The sequence below is a fragment of the Nicotiana sylvestris genome, chromosome 9 (assembly GCF_000393655.2).
Source record: "Nicotiana sylvestris chromosome 9, ASM39365v2, whole genome shotgun sequence".
NCBI classification, from domain to species: Eukaryota; Viridiplantae; Streptophyta; class Magnoliopsida; order Solanales; family Solanaceae; genus Nicotiana; species Nicotiana sylvestris.
Window position 1 is genome coordinate 171,515,395 of NC_091065.1, and position 16,520 is coordinate 171,531,914.

Below are 16,520 nucleotides of genomic sequence, written 5' to 3' on the forward strand. Positions count from 1 at the left end.
TCATGGTCCTAGCACCGAGTGCTTTACTGCCCGCTCAGCTAGCTAGGGGTAGGGGTCGGGCAGTTAGAGGTGGAGGTCAGGCTGCTAGAGGTGAAGGCTAGCCAGTTAGGGCCCATCCTCGAGATGTAGTGCAGAGTGGTGGGGCCCAGCCCCAATGCTATGCCTTTCCAGCTAGGCATGAGGTCGAGTCATTTGACTCGGTTATCATAGGTATAGTTTCAGTTTGTAGTGGAGATGCCTCAGTTCTATTTGATCCGGGTTCTGCTTATTCCTACATGTCATCCTATTTTGCTTCATATTTGGTTGTGCCTCGTTATTCTTTGAGTGCTACTGTGTATGTGTCCACCCCCGTGGGAGATGCTTTTATTGTAGATCGTGTTTATCATTCGTGTTTGGTGGCTATTGGGAGCCTTGAGACTCGTGTAGATCTCCTACTTATCGATATGGTTGATTTTGATGTAATTTTGCATATGGATTGGCTGTCACCTTATCATGCTATATTGGATTTTCACGCCAAGACGGTGACCTTAGCCTTGCCGGTATTCCATCAATTAGAGTGGAGAGGGACTCCTGGCCATTCTACCAACAGAGTTATCTCATATGTGAAGGCTCGACATATGGTCGAGAAGAGGTGTCTAGCTTATTTTGCTTATGTTCGTGATTCTAGTGTAGCGGTTCCTTCTATTAATTTAGTACTGGTTGTTCGTGAATTTCTAGAGGTATTTCTTGTAGACCTGCTGGGGATTCCACTCGACAGTGATATCGACTTCTATATTGATTTGGCTCCGGGGAATCAACCCATTTCTATTCCGCCATACCATATGGCCCCACCAGAGTTGAAGGAATGGAAGGAGAAATTGCAAGATTTTCTTGAAAAAGGCTTTATTAAACCTAGTGTCTCGCCCTAGGGTGCGCCTATGTTGCTTGTGAAGAAGAAGGATGGGTCGATGAGGATGTGCATAGATTATCGACAACTGAACAAAGTCACTATCAAGAACAAGTATGCATTGCCAATGATTGATGACTTATTTGATTAACTTTAGGGTGCCAAGGTATTTTCAAATATTGATTTGACGTCTGGCTACCATCAGTTGAAAATTAGGGCATATTATGTCCCTAAGACAATTTTTCAGACTCAGTATGGGCCTTATGAGTTTCTAGTGATGTCATTTGGGCTGACAAATGCCCCAGCAACATTTATGGATTTTATGAACCAAGTTTTCAAGCCCTATCTTAATTCATTTGGGATTATGTTTACTATTGATATCTTGATCTACTCCCGCAGTCGAGAGGAGCATGAGCAACATCTTTGGATCGTTCTTCCGACTCTAAGAGACAGCTGGTTATATGCTAAGTTTTCAAAATGTGAGTTTTGTTTGAGCTCAGTCGCTTTCTTGGGGCATGTTGTGTTGGTAGAGGGTATTTAGGTGGATCCTAAAAAGATTGAAGCAGTTCAGAACTGGCCTAGACCCACTTTAGCTACAGAGATCTAGAGTTTCTTGGGATTGGCAGGTTATTACCGTCGGTTTGTGGAGGGGTTCTCATCTATAGTAGCTTCGTTGACTAGAGTGACCTAGAAGGGTGCCCCGTTCAGTTAGTCAAACAAGTGTGAGGTGAGCTTTTTGAAGCTCAAGATAGCTTTGACTACGACGCCTGTGTTGGTGTTGCATATAGGTTCAGGATCTTATACGGTATATTGTGATGTATCTCATATTGTACTTGGTGCGGTATTGATGCAGGATGGCAGGGTGGTTGCATATTTGTCGCGACAACTGAAGGTTCACAAGAAGAATTACCTTGTTCATGACTTAGAGCTACCAGCCATTGTTCATGCGCTAAATATTTTGAGGCACTATATTTATGGTGTGGCATGTGAGGTACTCACAGATCATCGGAGTTTGCAGTATTTGTTCAGGCAAAAGAGCTCAATTTGAGGTAGAGGAGGTGGTTATAGCTATTGAAGGATTATGATATCAGCATCTTGTATCATCTCGGGAAGGACAATGTGGTGGCCGATGCCTTGAGTAGAAAGACAATGTGTATGGGAAACCTTGCATCCATTCCAGTTGGTGAGAGACCGCTTGCATTAGATTTTTAGGCTTTGGCCAATGAGTTTGCAAGGTTGGATGTTTTTGAGCCCAGTCATGTTTTAGCTTGCATAGTCGCTTGGTCTTTATTGTTTGAGCGCATCAGGGAGTGGCAGTATGATGGCCCTCATTTGTTGTCCTTAGGGACACAGTGTGGCACGGTGATGCCAAGCAGTTTAAGGGTTTGAGATGATGGAGTTTTAAGGATGTAGGGTTGTATTTGTGTATCTAATATGGATGGACTTCATGAGTTGATTCTAGAGGAGACCCACAGTTCCCGGTATTCTATTCATCCGAGTGCTACCAACATATATCAGGACTTGTGACAACATTATCGATGGAAGAGGATAAAGAAGGATATAGTTGCATATGTAGCTCAGTGTCTAAATTGTCAGCAGGTAAAGTATGAACATCAGAGACCTGGTGGTTTGCTTCAGAAGATAGAGATTATTGAGTGGAAGTGGGAGTGTATCACTATGGATTTTGTTGTTGGACTCCCATGGGCTCAGAAGAAGTTTGATACAGTATGGGTTATTGTGGACAGGCTGACCAAGTTAGCACATTTCATTCATGTGGCAGTTACTTATTCTCTAGAGAGGTTGGTCGTGATTTATATGTGTGAGATCGTTCGTCTTCACAGTGTGCCAGTGTCTATCATTTCTGATTGAGGTACGCAATTCACCTCACATTTCTGGCGGTCAATACAACATGAGTTGGTCATGCAGGTTTAGTTGAGCACAACATTTCATCCTCAGACGGACAGACAGTCTGAGAACACTATTCAAATATTGGAGGATATGCTCCGCTCTTGTGCTATAGACTTCAGAGGATCTTGGGATCAGTTCTTGCCACTTGCGGAGTTTGCCTACAACAACAATTATCAGTCGAGCATCTAGATGGTTCCCTATGAGGCATTATATGGTAGACGGTGTCGATCACCAGTTGGATGGTTTGAGCCGGGGGTGGCTCAATTATTGGATACAAATTTGGTGCAGGATCCCTTGGATAAGGTTAAGATCATTCAGGATAGACTTCGCACAGCTCAGTCCAGGTGGAAGAGTTATGCCGACCATAGAGTTCGTGATGTTGCATTCATGGTCGGAGAGTAGGTGTTACTCCGGGTTTCACCCATGAATGGTGTAATGAGGTTTGGAAGAAAGGTCAAGTTGATCCCTAAATATATTGGACCTCTTAAGAATCTTCAGAGAGTGGGTGATGTGGCATACAAGCTCACATTGCCACCTAGTTTATTAGCAGTTCATATGGTATTCCATGTGTCCATGCTCCGAAAGTACCACTGTGATCTATCTCGTGTGCTAGATTTCAGCTTTGTCCAATTGGACAAGGATTTGACTTATGAAGAGGAGTCGGTGGCTATTCTATCCTTACAGGTTCAACAGTTAAGATCAAAGAGTTATTCTTTAGTTCGAGTGTAGTGGAGAGGTCAGCCCGTCGAGGCAGCCATTTGGGAGTCCGAGTCGAACATGCGGAGTAGATATCCACACTTTTTTACCAGCCCAAGTACTTTTCTATGTTCGTTCGAGGACGAACGATTGTTTTAAAGGTGGAGAATGTGATGACCCGATAGGTCATCTTTTGTTTTAAAACCAAATTCTGTGTTCCGAGGCCTTAAAACCTCATTTTAGTCCTCTTCGATTTGCGTGCGTAGTCCAAGCGTGTTTCCAGAAAGCTTTTATGTTAAAAACTAAGAAAAAACTATGAAATTCTGCTTTTAAATCCATTTGAGTTGACTTCGTTCAATGTTTTGGGACTTGGGCGTATACTCGGAATCGAATTCAAAAGTCCCTAGACCGAAATATTGGACTTTGTTGAAATTTTAAAGTTAAAGGCTCAATGAATTTTAAATGTTTGACCAATAGTTGACTTTTGGATATCGGGTCAGTATTTTGGGTCCAGAACCCGTTATAGGTCAAATACCATATTTATGAGTTGTCTATGAAATTTGGTGGGAAACTGAGTTGGGTTGACGTGTTTTGGACGTCCAGTTATGAAAATAGAAGTTTCAAAGTTTTCTTGAAAATTTCATTTGATTAGGTGCTCAATTTGTAGTGCTAGGTATTATTTTGGTGATTTGATCACCTGATCAAGTTAGTATGATATTTTTAGACTTGTGTGCATGTTTGGTTTGGAGCCCCGAGGGCTTAGGTGAGTTTCGAATAGGCTATGGAGTGAAAATTGGACTTAGAACTCAGTTGGTGGTTCAGATTTTTGTCGTAGGACTCAGACCTTGCATTTGTGAGTTCAATCATCGCATTTGCGACCATTGCTGGGTTTACATTTGTGATCCACTCATCGCATTTGCGAAGAGTGGCAGGGGAGGCTAGAGTTCGCATTTGCGAGGTGGGTGTTGGGTAGGTAGTGATCACAAATGCGATCATTTGGTCGCATTTGCGGATGCATCAGAGTTTGCCATTGTGCACCATTCTTCGCATTTGCAAAGATAGTAGAGGTGAGAAGGTCTTCACATTTTTTATGGTTCCTTCGCATTTGCTAAGCCCAGGTCGCAATGTGACATCTGCAGCTGAACAAAATATGACTTAGACGGGATTTTTGGTTCTTTCTGAAAATTTTCAAAACCTTAAACCTTAGAGGCAATTTTTCCAAGACTCATTCTTCCCCAAATAATTGGTAAGTGATTCTAACTTATTTCCTTTCAATCTTTCACTACATTTCACAATTTTCAACCTAAAATCTAGAGTTTTCATGGTGAAATTGGGGGTTTTTGGGTAGAAATTAGGGATTTTGTAGATTGGGGATTAGACCTCAAATTGAGGCCGGATTCCAAAACAAAGCACATAACCGTGCTCGGGGGTGAATAGGTAATCAGGTTTTAGTCCGAATATTGGGTTTGGACCAAGCGAGCCTGGGTGTTGACTTTTTCAATAATGACCTAAATTGAATTCTTTACAATGGTATGTAGTTCCTAAGGCTTAATTTGAATCATTTGGTTGGTTAATTGCTATATTCTATTGGTTCGAAGGCTTGTTTGGAAGGCAAAGCGGTGGTTGAGCTTTGAGTTTGGTCCTTGGAGCGAGGTAAATGTTGTGGTTAACCTTAACTTGAGGGATTAGGACTTATTTGGGTATTTGCTACGTATTTAGATGTTGGGTACAACGTATTGGTGAGGTGACAAATACCTATGTGTTATTATCGGGCTAAAGCATGTGGGTGGGGCTTGGTTTCTTGTAATTATTGCTTTCTTGATTATGTTATCCATGTTTAGACTAGTATTATTAAATTGATCATTCTTATCACGTTTACGAATCTTTTGGTGATAATTGAGTATTGATTTCAAAGTTGAGGTTGGTATTGTGGAACCAAATGTTGAAGTAAGACTTGTTCTTGTTATTTCTATCTCCCTACGAAGGGTGATGTCATGCTATTTTGTGAGTGTTAATGCACGAAGGTTGATGTCGTGCCATGTTGTGAGTGTTAATGCACGAAGGGTGATATCGTGCCATGTTATGAGAGTTAATGCACGAAGGGTGATGATGTGCTTTCTATTATTTATATGGTAAGGTTGAGAGTAAAAGCACGAAAGGTGATGCCGTGCATTTTTCCTTTACTGTGTTTACTTTTTCTTATTGGTTCGAAGTATATTGGTTGATCAAGTTCTTATTATTGTTGTGATTCTTTATCTTGTGATCCTCTCAGCATGTCCCCCTACCAATATTACTTGTATAGCTTCTATTTGTTGTTATTTTGTACATATATTGTTATCTGCACAGGTTTATTATTGGGTGTCTTGTCATAGTCTCGTCACTACTTCGTCGAGGTTAGGCTCGACACTTACCAGTACATGGAGTTGGCTATACTGATACTACACTACACGTCTATGCATATTTTGGTACTGGCCTGAGCTAATCGTGGGGTTAGCGACTGGATTGATGGATAGGAGACACACGATAGATCTGTTGGCATCCGCAGACCCTGGAGTCTCTCTCTAGTTTTGCTATTTTATTGTTTCTTTTCCTTCGAAACATTGTATTTCTTTTCAAACTTTGTTTGTAGTTAATCGTAGTAGCTCATGAGTTGTGACTCCAGATCCTAAATGTTTAAGATATTTTGGGTTTATGTTATTCCGCAAAGTAAATTTTAGTTTCTGTTCAACTTAACTGTTCTTATTTTTGAAATTGGTTAATGTTGGTAGTAAGAATTCTCTAACGTTGGCTTGCCTAGCAAGTAAAATATTAGGCGACATCACGGTTCCAACGGTGGGAACTCCGGATCGTGACAAACTAAGTCTGCAACTTGTTGATCATTACATGTTTTAGCCCATTCTTCTACTTTGGCCTTCATTCTCTTCATTGTTTCCTTGAGAATTTTCATCTCTTTTCGACGTTCAAGAGTTTGTTCCAATAATTGCCTTAACATGTCCATAATCTGAGCATCATATTCCATATTCTCCACTTTGTTCCTATCAAACTCACAAATATTATGAGAAACATCAAAATAAGGGCTCGAAAAAGGATAAAAAGAATTAGTACAGTCATCCCAATGGCCACCTTGACGACCACGCATATTACAAATATTCAACTTAAAGGATTGAGATTGTGCACCGAACTCTAACTTGAACATATTCTCTTGGTTTCACTACTTACATTTATTTGCTTATATTCACTGCATTCTATTTATTGTTCTTCATTCATTGCTCATTATTGGCCATAAGGAGCCACCATCGAATTTATCTTAACTGTTAATCCTCCATTGACTGCCCCCAGCCGGGCACCCGACTCAACCTTAAGGCCCCGTATACGCAAGATCAAGGCCTCAATTTCCAGCCATTCAGTTTGATTATTACACTATCTACGAGCTCTTATCTTATCTTCTAATCTTACACTTAGCATCTATTGCCTAACAACTAGCATAAAAATAGATCACATATTTTTAGAACTACAAAATCAAATCTAATTGTAATCACCATTTTCAAGGTTAACACACAATTTCTAAAAGAATTATTTGTTTACAAAAATACCCTCATAAACAGTCTATCACTTTATTCTTTTAAAATAAACATATGTTTAACTCTATGTATTAAAGAGCGAAAATCATCAAGGTATTTGTGTGAATAGATATAATCCATGTAATCGCAGAAACTATCAAAATCAAAAAAGAAGTGACAATAGTTACTATAAGTATACGAAAGAACCGTTTTTTTCTAAATCCTATCATGCAATTGGGGCCTTTTCTTTTTCTCTTTTTATTTATTATTTATCGTGAATGGGGAAATCATTACACATAGTATGCCCGATCAGCGTATTTTTTTGTTTTACGCCCTGTAACTCTTCTTGAGCCAGGCTTGGACAAAATAGCAAAGCAAGTATTAGTAGTATAACAAAAAAGCCTTCCTCGTCATTAATATCTTTGCTCACGGAAATTGTGACCTCTCGGGAGAATCGATGAAGGAATATTTTATATGAAAAAAAGTTTTAAAAAATTATTCGATTTACCTACATATATTTGTAGTATATAATAGAATATTTATTTAAAAAAATAAAATATGCTAAGTGTTTATTTATCTACTTGGGATATGATTTTATTTCTCACTTTCATGGACTATTAGGCAAAGAAAGTTTGAATTAAAAAAATAAAAGAAAAAAGAGTTGATTACAAGTGCATTCCAGTACGTAGTAGTAGAGTACAAACTTATAAATTTACAAAGATTAACTTGGCAGAGTATGGATATAAATTGTCACGACCCAAAATTTAAATGTCGTGATGGCGCCTTCTCAATACTAGGCAAGCTGATAACCTCAATAAATCACAACAAAATTTTAAGTTTGCAAACATATATATTAGATTGAATAGAAAATCCCACAAATACTGATACAAATATACTCCCAAAATCCGGTGTCACTGAGTGCATGAGCATCTAAATGATATCATAGTTTGACTGATACACCCACTATCTAGAAATGTAGAACAGTACAAATAACTGAAAGGAAAGAGAGTCAAGGTCTGCAGATGCCAAAGAAGCTACCTCATTAGTCTCTAACAAATAAAACCCCGAACTCTAGCAGCCACCATATCCGGAAGTACCTGGATCTGCACACGAATTGCAGAGTATAGTATTAGTACAACTAACCCCATGTACTCAATAAGTAACAAGACTAACCTTTGGGCTGAAAGTAGTTATGAGCTCAACAGGTACACCCCAGTATAGAAATAACATTACAGAATTGTAGACATGCTTTCAAATTCAGCAGAAAATGCCAATACAAGTAAAATAGATCAATTTTGCATGATATGAGGAATATGACATCTCTATATCTACATGCCAAAAATACATGTTGTATGTGATGTACCAAAATGGAAACCTCGTGTACTCACACTCTCAGGATACTCAATCACTCAGTACTGTATATGGCCAATCCAGCACAGGGAAGATCCATCCCCAAATATATATCACTGACAGCCAGTCACTCAGTACTATATAAGGCCAATCCATCCCAAGGAAGATCCATCCTTCAATATAGATAATTAGGCAAGATCCATGCGAGGGGAAAATCCATCCCTCAATATAAATGCTTCGGGCAAGATCCATGCCCAAGGAAGATCCATCCCTCAATATAAAATAAACTGTGCTCACTGTGTGGGGGTGCAAACTCCGGACGGGCTCCTTTAGCCAAGCATTAGAATAAGCCATATCCAAGCATAATTAGGTAAAACATGTTGCGACATGCAGCCCGATCCCATAAATATCACTTAAAATATCCGGTCTCTCGGGCTCTCAATGACATGAAAATCAACTCGACATAATGATATGATGTATCAATAAATGGCAACAGAGACTGAGATATGATATGCAAATAATAGATGTGACTAAGTACAAAAAATTACAATTTAAACAATTAATTCCACAACAATACAACCTCTGTGGTTCAAAAAAATATCGGCATATAGCCTAAACATGAACTTTAACATGAATCTCAGCTAAATTTCTCTAACACGTGGAGAATATGTGGAAAATGGCATGATTATTTGATTATAAAACTCCATTAAATCAATTAAGTCACAATTTCAATGGTGTACGGCCACACGCCCGCATGTGCGTCACCTCCAAACAAATCATATAACACGTAATCCAGGTATTCATACCCTCAGAACCAAGTTTCGAAGTGATACTTACCTCAAACCATGCAATTCTTTATTCCAATAAGCCTTTTCCTCGTGATTCGGTGTCCGAACGCCTCAAATCTATTCACAAATAATTCGATACAATCAACATAAATTATAGGAATCAATTCCATGTGAAAAATACTACATGTTCCAATAAAAATCCGAAATTCAACTCAAAAATTAACAATGGGGTCCACATCTTAGAACCTGACAAAAGTTACAAAATATAAACGCCCATTCAACCATGAGTCCAGCCATACAAATTTTACCAAATTTCGACATCAACTCGACCTCCAATTCCTCAAATCTTATTTTAAAATCTCTAGGTCCAAATCCTCGAATTTCATCTCAAAAACATGTAATCTATTCGAAATACTCAATGATAATTCAATATTATTGACTAACAATGATCATAGGGGACTTACCTCAAGATTTCCCGTGAATTCTCGCTCAAAAATCGCCTAACCCATGCTTGAAATGTCCAAAAATGGGAAAGACTCTCAGACCCTTTGTTTTTATTCAGCCCAGGGATTTTATGCATCTGCGATGCACTTAGCCGCATCTGCGAGGGCCTTCACCCTTCTGCGGCTTCATGTGCTTTTGTGGACAGAAGTCCGCTTCTGCGACGAGGCCAAGCTTCTCTCTTTTCGCTTCTGTGGTCTATCAGCCGCATTCGCGACCTTGCAAGTGCGCAAAATTCTCGCAGCTGACTACCCAACGCCTTCACTCATGTCCACTTTTGCGATGGGCCTTGCACATCTGCGGCATCGCACCTGTGATCAAAGCTTCGCAAATGCGGTTACACCAGAAGCAAAATTCCATATTTTCCTTAAGTCCAAATTTTGATCTGTTAACCATACGGAATCCACCCGAGGCCATTGAGACCTCAACCAAATATACCAATAAGTCCTAAAACATCATAGGAACTTATTCGAGGCCTCAAATCACATTAAACAACGCTAAAAACACGAATCGTATCCGAATTCAAGCTTAATGAAACTAGGAAATTCCAACTTCTATATTCGATGTCGAAACCTATTAAATCAATTCCGATTGATCTCAAATTTTGCACACAAGTCATAAATGACATGACGGACCTACTCAAATTACTAGAATCAGATTCCGACCCTAATATCAAAAAGATAATTCCCGGTTAAACTTCCAAACTTTCAATTTCCTATTTTCGCCATTTCAAACCAAATTTAACTACGGACCTCAAAATAAATATCCGAGCACTCTCCTAAGTCCGAAATCACCATACGAAGTTATTGGAACCATCAAAATTCTACTCCGGTGTCGTTTACACTTAATTCACCATCTGGCCAATCATTTCAACTTAAGTTTCAAATCTTGGAACTAAGTACTCCAATTCATTCTGAAACCTCCCCGAGAAGTCACATAATTATAATTGAATAAAAAATGAGTAGTAAATGGGGGAACGTGGTTGTAATACTCAAAATGACTGGCAGGATCATTACATTCTCCCCCTTTTAAACAAACGTTCATCCTCGAATGGGTTTAGAATTATACATGGAGTCTCAAATAGGTGTGAATATTTGCTCCGCATCTCCCGCTCAGTCTCCCATGTAGCTTCTCCGACTGGATAGCCTGATCTCCACTGTGGTTTCTCTGAAGCTATGTTCTTTGACCTCACCTTTTGAACCTGTCGGTCCAAAATGGCCACCAGCTCCACGTCATAAGTTTAATTACCATCCAACCGAACCGCACTGAAATTCAAAACATGAGACGGATCTCCGATATACTTTCGGAGCATGGATACATGAAACATTAGGTGAACACCCGATAAACTAGGCGGCAATGCAAGTTCATAAGCCACCTCTCTGATCCTCTTAAGTACTTCGAAAGGCCTAATATATTGAGGTCTCAACTTACCCTTTTTCCAAATCTCATAACACCTTTCATAGGCGAAATTCTGAGTAGCGCCTTCTCTCCTACCATATAAGCAACATCATGACCCTTCCTGTCAGCATAGCTCTTCTATCTAGATTGCGCCGTATGAATTCGATCCTGAATCAATTTAACTTTTTCCAAAGCATCCTGAACTAAGTCAGTACCCAAAAGACTAGCCTCACCCAGCTCACACCAACCTACCGGAGGCCGACACCGTCTCTCATACAAAGCCTTATACGGAGCCATCTAAATGCTCGATTGGTAGCATTTGTTATAGGGAAACTCTACTAGCCACAAAAATTGATCCCAAGAACCTCGAATATCTATAATACAAACACGTAACATATCTTTCAATATCTGAATAGTGCGCTTGGATTGTCCGTCCGTCTGTCTGTCTAAGGGTGAAATGTTGTACTCAGTTGTACCTGTGTGCCTAACTCTCGTTGCACTGCTCTCCAAAAGTATGATGTAAACTGTGTGCCCCGATCTAAAATGATGGACAGTGGCATACCGTGAAGGTGAACAATCTCGCTGATATAAATCTCTGCCAACCGCTCCGAAGAATAAGTAGCACCAACTAGAATAAAATACGCGGACTTGGGCAATAGATCCACAATCACCCAAATAACATCAAACTGTCTCAAAGTTCGTAGGAGTCCTACTACGAAGTCCATGGTGATACGCTCCCATTTACACTCCAGAATCTCAAGTTTCTGAAGTAATCCGCCCGGTCTCTGATGCTCATACTTCACATGTTGATAGTTTAAACACCGTGCTACAAACTTCACTATATCTTTCTTCATCTTCCTCCACTAATAATGCTACCTCAAGTCTGATATCTTTGCGGCACCCGGATGAATGGAATACCGCGAACTGTGGGCCTTTTCAAGAATCAACTCACGTTGCCCATCTAAGTTTGGTACACAAATCTGACCCTGCATCCTCAACACCCCATCATCTCCAATAGTAACATCTTTAGCATTGTCGTGCTGAATTGTGTCCTTTAGGACAAGCAAATGAGGATCATCATACTGGCACTCTCTGATGCGTTCATATAAGGAAGAGCATGAAACTACACAAAGCAGCACCCGACTTGGCTTTGAAACATCTAATCTCACGAACTGATTAGCTAAGACTTGAACATCTAAAGCAAGCGGCCTCTCACCAATAGGAATAAATGCAAGATTACCCATGCTCACTGCCTTTCTACTCAAGGCATCAGCCACCACATTGGCCTTTCCGGGATGATACAAAATAGTAATATCATAGTCTTTTAGTAATTCCAACCATCTGCACTATCTCAAATCTAGATCCTTTTGTTTGAATAAATGCTGAAGACTCCGATGATCTGTAAATACTTCACAAGACACACCGTAGAGATAGTGTCTTCAAATATTTAATGCATGAACAATAAATGACAACTCTAAATTATGAACACGGTAGTTATTTTCATATGGATTCAACTGGTGCGAAAGATAAGTAATCACTCTACCCTCCTACATTAATACACACCTAATACTAATCCGAGAAGCATCACAATATATAGTATTAGAACCCGATGCTTAAGGCAAAACTAGAACTGGAGTTGTGATCAAAGTAGTCTTGAGCTTTTGAAAGATCTCTTTACACTCATTCGACCACCTAAATTGAGCACCCTTCTGGGTCAATTTAGTCATAGGCACTGCAATAGACGAGAAACCCTCTACAAAGAGGCGATAGTATCCGGCCAAGCCGAGAAAACTCCGAATCTCATTAGCTGAAGATGGCATGGGCCAACTCTGAATTGCCTTAATCTTCTTCGGATCCACCTTAATTCCATCACTGGACACTATGTTTCCCAAGAATTCAACCGAACTAAGCCAGAACTCACACTTGGAGAATTTGGCATAAAGTTTCTTCTCCATTAGCCTCTGTAGTACACTACTTAAATTTTGTGCATTCTCTTCATTGCTACGTGAGTAAACTAGGATGTCATCAATAAATACTATGACAAACGTATCAAGATACGACTAGATTACACTATTCATCAAGTGCATAAATGCTGCTGGGAAATTGGTCAACCCAAAAGACATCACGAGAAATTCATAGTAACCATACGGGTCCTGAATGCCATCTTTAGAATATCCGAATCCCGAATTTTTAACTGGTGATACCCAGATCTCAAATCAATTTTGGAGAATACCCTCGCTCCCTAAAGCTGGTAAAATAGATCATCAATACATGGAAAATGATACTTGTTCTTGATTGTAACTTTGTTCAACTACCTGTAGTCGAGGCACATCTGCAGAATACGATCTTTCTTTTTCACAAACAAAATAGGTGCATCCCAAGGAGACACAATATACCTCTTATCAAGAAGTTCCTGAAGTCGCTCTTTCAATTCTTTCAATTCCGCTGGTGCCATGCGATATGGTAGAATAGAAATGAGCTAAGTGCCCGGCTCCAAATCAACAATGAAATCAATATCCCTATTGGGTGGCATACCCGGCAGATCTACAGGTAACATATCTGGAAAGTCTTGCACTATCGAAACAGAGTCAACAGTAGAAGTATTAGCATCCACATATCTCACAAAAGCCAAATATGATAAACAACCCTTCCCAACCATTCACTGGGCCTTTAAAACAAATTACCCTGCTGGGAACATAATCTAGAGAACCTCTCCATTCGACCCATGATAACCCTGGCATTGCCAATGTCACGATATGTCACGACCCTAATACTGACCCGATCGTGATGGCGCCTATCATGAAACAAGGCCAACCGACACAACTCCCAAATTAACCATTTATCAATAAAAGACATTTGTAAGTCTTTACTTATTCAAATATTTCATAATAAAAGTCTAGATGAACAGTGCAGAATAAATACACAAGCCCGACATCGGGGTGTCACAAGTCACGAGCATCTACCCAAGTCTAAATACAATAAAGAGTCTAAAAATGTACTAAATACAGTCTAAGGAAGACAAGAGGGACAAAAGTAGTGTTGCGAACGTCAGACATCCACCTTTCTGACTCCGATGACTCTACCACTAAGCAATCAACACCCGCTACCGGGTACAGAAACACCTAAATCTGCACAGAAGGTGCATGGAGTAATGTGAATACGCCAACTTAGTAAGTAACAAAAGTAAATGAAAGTTGCACAGTAAGAAAAAACGTAAGCCACATCATAACACTACAACAAATGTAGATAACTTTCAAAGCAGTACACAAATCATTTACTTCGTAAATCAAGCTTAGTTTCAGTAAAAATCTTTTAAAACAACTTTCAATTGTTTCAAAGGAGTGATAAAATAGTGAGTATAAATGATAAAAAATGTATACAGCCCCTTGGGCATAATATCAACAGAACCAGCCCCTTGGGCTACCTCACAGTCACTCGTATTCAGCCTCTCGGGCATAACATGAATCAAGAACTGCCCCTCGGGCAAACATGTATCAACAATAGCCCCTCGAGAAACAATAAAATTAACCACAGCCCCTCGCGCTACATCACATCACTCTCACTGGGTACCCACGCTCACTAGGGGTGTACAGACTCTAGGAGGGGCACCTTAAGACCCAAGTGCAATAACAAGCCATCTCGTGGCATAATCAAACAGGCTCTCGGCCTCATATCAAGCCACCGTGGCGTAACAACTCAGCCTCTCAGCCTCATAATCATGAATCAGTATAATACTACTATGGTGCGCAGCCTAATCCCACAGTATCCTCACAACACAAGCCCTTGGCCTCACTTAGTCAGAAATCTCTCTATCCATTTGGGCAATAGTAAAACATGATGCTCAGCCCAAAATATCATTTATAAAATCAAAATTGAGTAAATATGGATGAGTTATGAAAATAGTAGTATACAACATGGCTGAGTACAAATATGAAGTCAAAACAGTGAGGAATAGCAGTAAAAATCCCCTAAGGGTCCAAAACAGCTGCCACAGAGCCCAAATACGATATTCAGCCCAAAACATGGTAATAGTTTCCAAAACACAACAATATCAAACAGTTTTCAATCAAATGCGCGACTTAACGGTCATACAGGATGGACTAAGTCACAATCCCCAATGGTGCATGACCCCATGATCGTCATCTAGTGTGTGTGTCACCTCAAAGTAGCACAACGATGTGAAATCCGAGGTTTCATACCCTCAGGACAGAAATTTATAATTATTACTTTCCTCAATCCGGTCCAAACTCTAGCCCGTGCTGCCCTTGCCTCTCGACTCGGTCTCCAAATGCTCCAAATCTAACCAAATACAGATTTATACCATCAAAATAGGCTAAGGGAACAAAGTGTACTCTAAAATAACCAATTTACATAAAAAATACCGAAATTGGCTAAACCCGACCTTCGAGCCCACGTCTTGGAATCCGATAAAAATCACATCAATAGAATCCTTATCCTCTCACGAGTTCGTACATATCAAATATGCCAAAATCCAACCACAAATGAACCCTCAAATTCCTAATCGAAGGTCTCCAATTTCAAGCCTAATCAGTGAAATAATACCATAGAAACTAGTTTAGGGTCCAAAAACCTTACCTCTATGAAATCCCCTCTAATTCCCTCTTCAAATTGCTATCCAAAGCTTTCTCCTGAATGAAATATCGTGAAAAACCACTCAAACTCGCGAAGGACCAAATATATATGTTCTGTCGCAACTAAACCGCATCTGCAGTCCAATTATCTAATCTGCAGTTTCACTTAAAACTAAAAGTCCGCACCTGCACATCATCCTCCGCACCTGCAGTCTCGTAGGTGTGACCAAACCATCCACACCTGCGCTTCAGCCCTTCACACCAACTTCTGCATCTCCAGCTAGCCATCCGCTTCTGCGGCCACGCACCTGCGGTCCCCAAGCCGCAGGTGCGGTTATAACAGTGGTTCAGTAGCTTCAACTACAAATCTCAAACTTCAAATCTCCCGTCAATCACCCGAAATCACCTCGAGGCCCTCGGGACCTCAACCAAACATGCCAACATATTCCATAACATCATTCAAATTTGTTCCAACCTTCGGAAAGCTCAAGACAACATCAAAACACTTTTACATCGGATTCAAGCCTAAGAATTCCAAAAACTTCCAAATTCCGGTTTCAATCAACAAGTCTATCATACCTCATCCGAAAGACTATTTTGCACACGCATCACAAATGACACAACGGACCTACTCCAACTTCCGGTATTCCATTTCGACCCCTATATCAAAATTTCACCTATCAACTCTAAAACACCAAAATTCCAAGTTTGCCATTTCAAGTTTAAATCTACTTCGACCTCCAAAACACATTCCGATCATGCTCCTAAGTCCCAAATCACATAATGGAGCTAATCAAATCATAAAAATTCAGTTCCGATATCATACACTAACAAGTCAAAT

General features: G+C 40.0%; 1 protein-coding gene across 1 annotated transcript; it reads left to right on the forward strand.

Moving 5' to 3' along the window:
• Positions 1–275: 275 nt before the first annotated feature.
• LOC138878595 (uncharacterized) lies at positions 276–908 on the forward strand. The gene has a single exon (XM_070158287.1). It carries the CDS (start codon positions 276–278, stop codon positions 906–908), a length of 633 nt encoding a protein of 210 aa, XP_070014388.1.
• Positions 909–16,520: the final 15,612 nt, after the last annotated feature.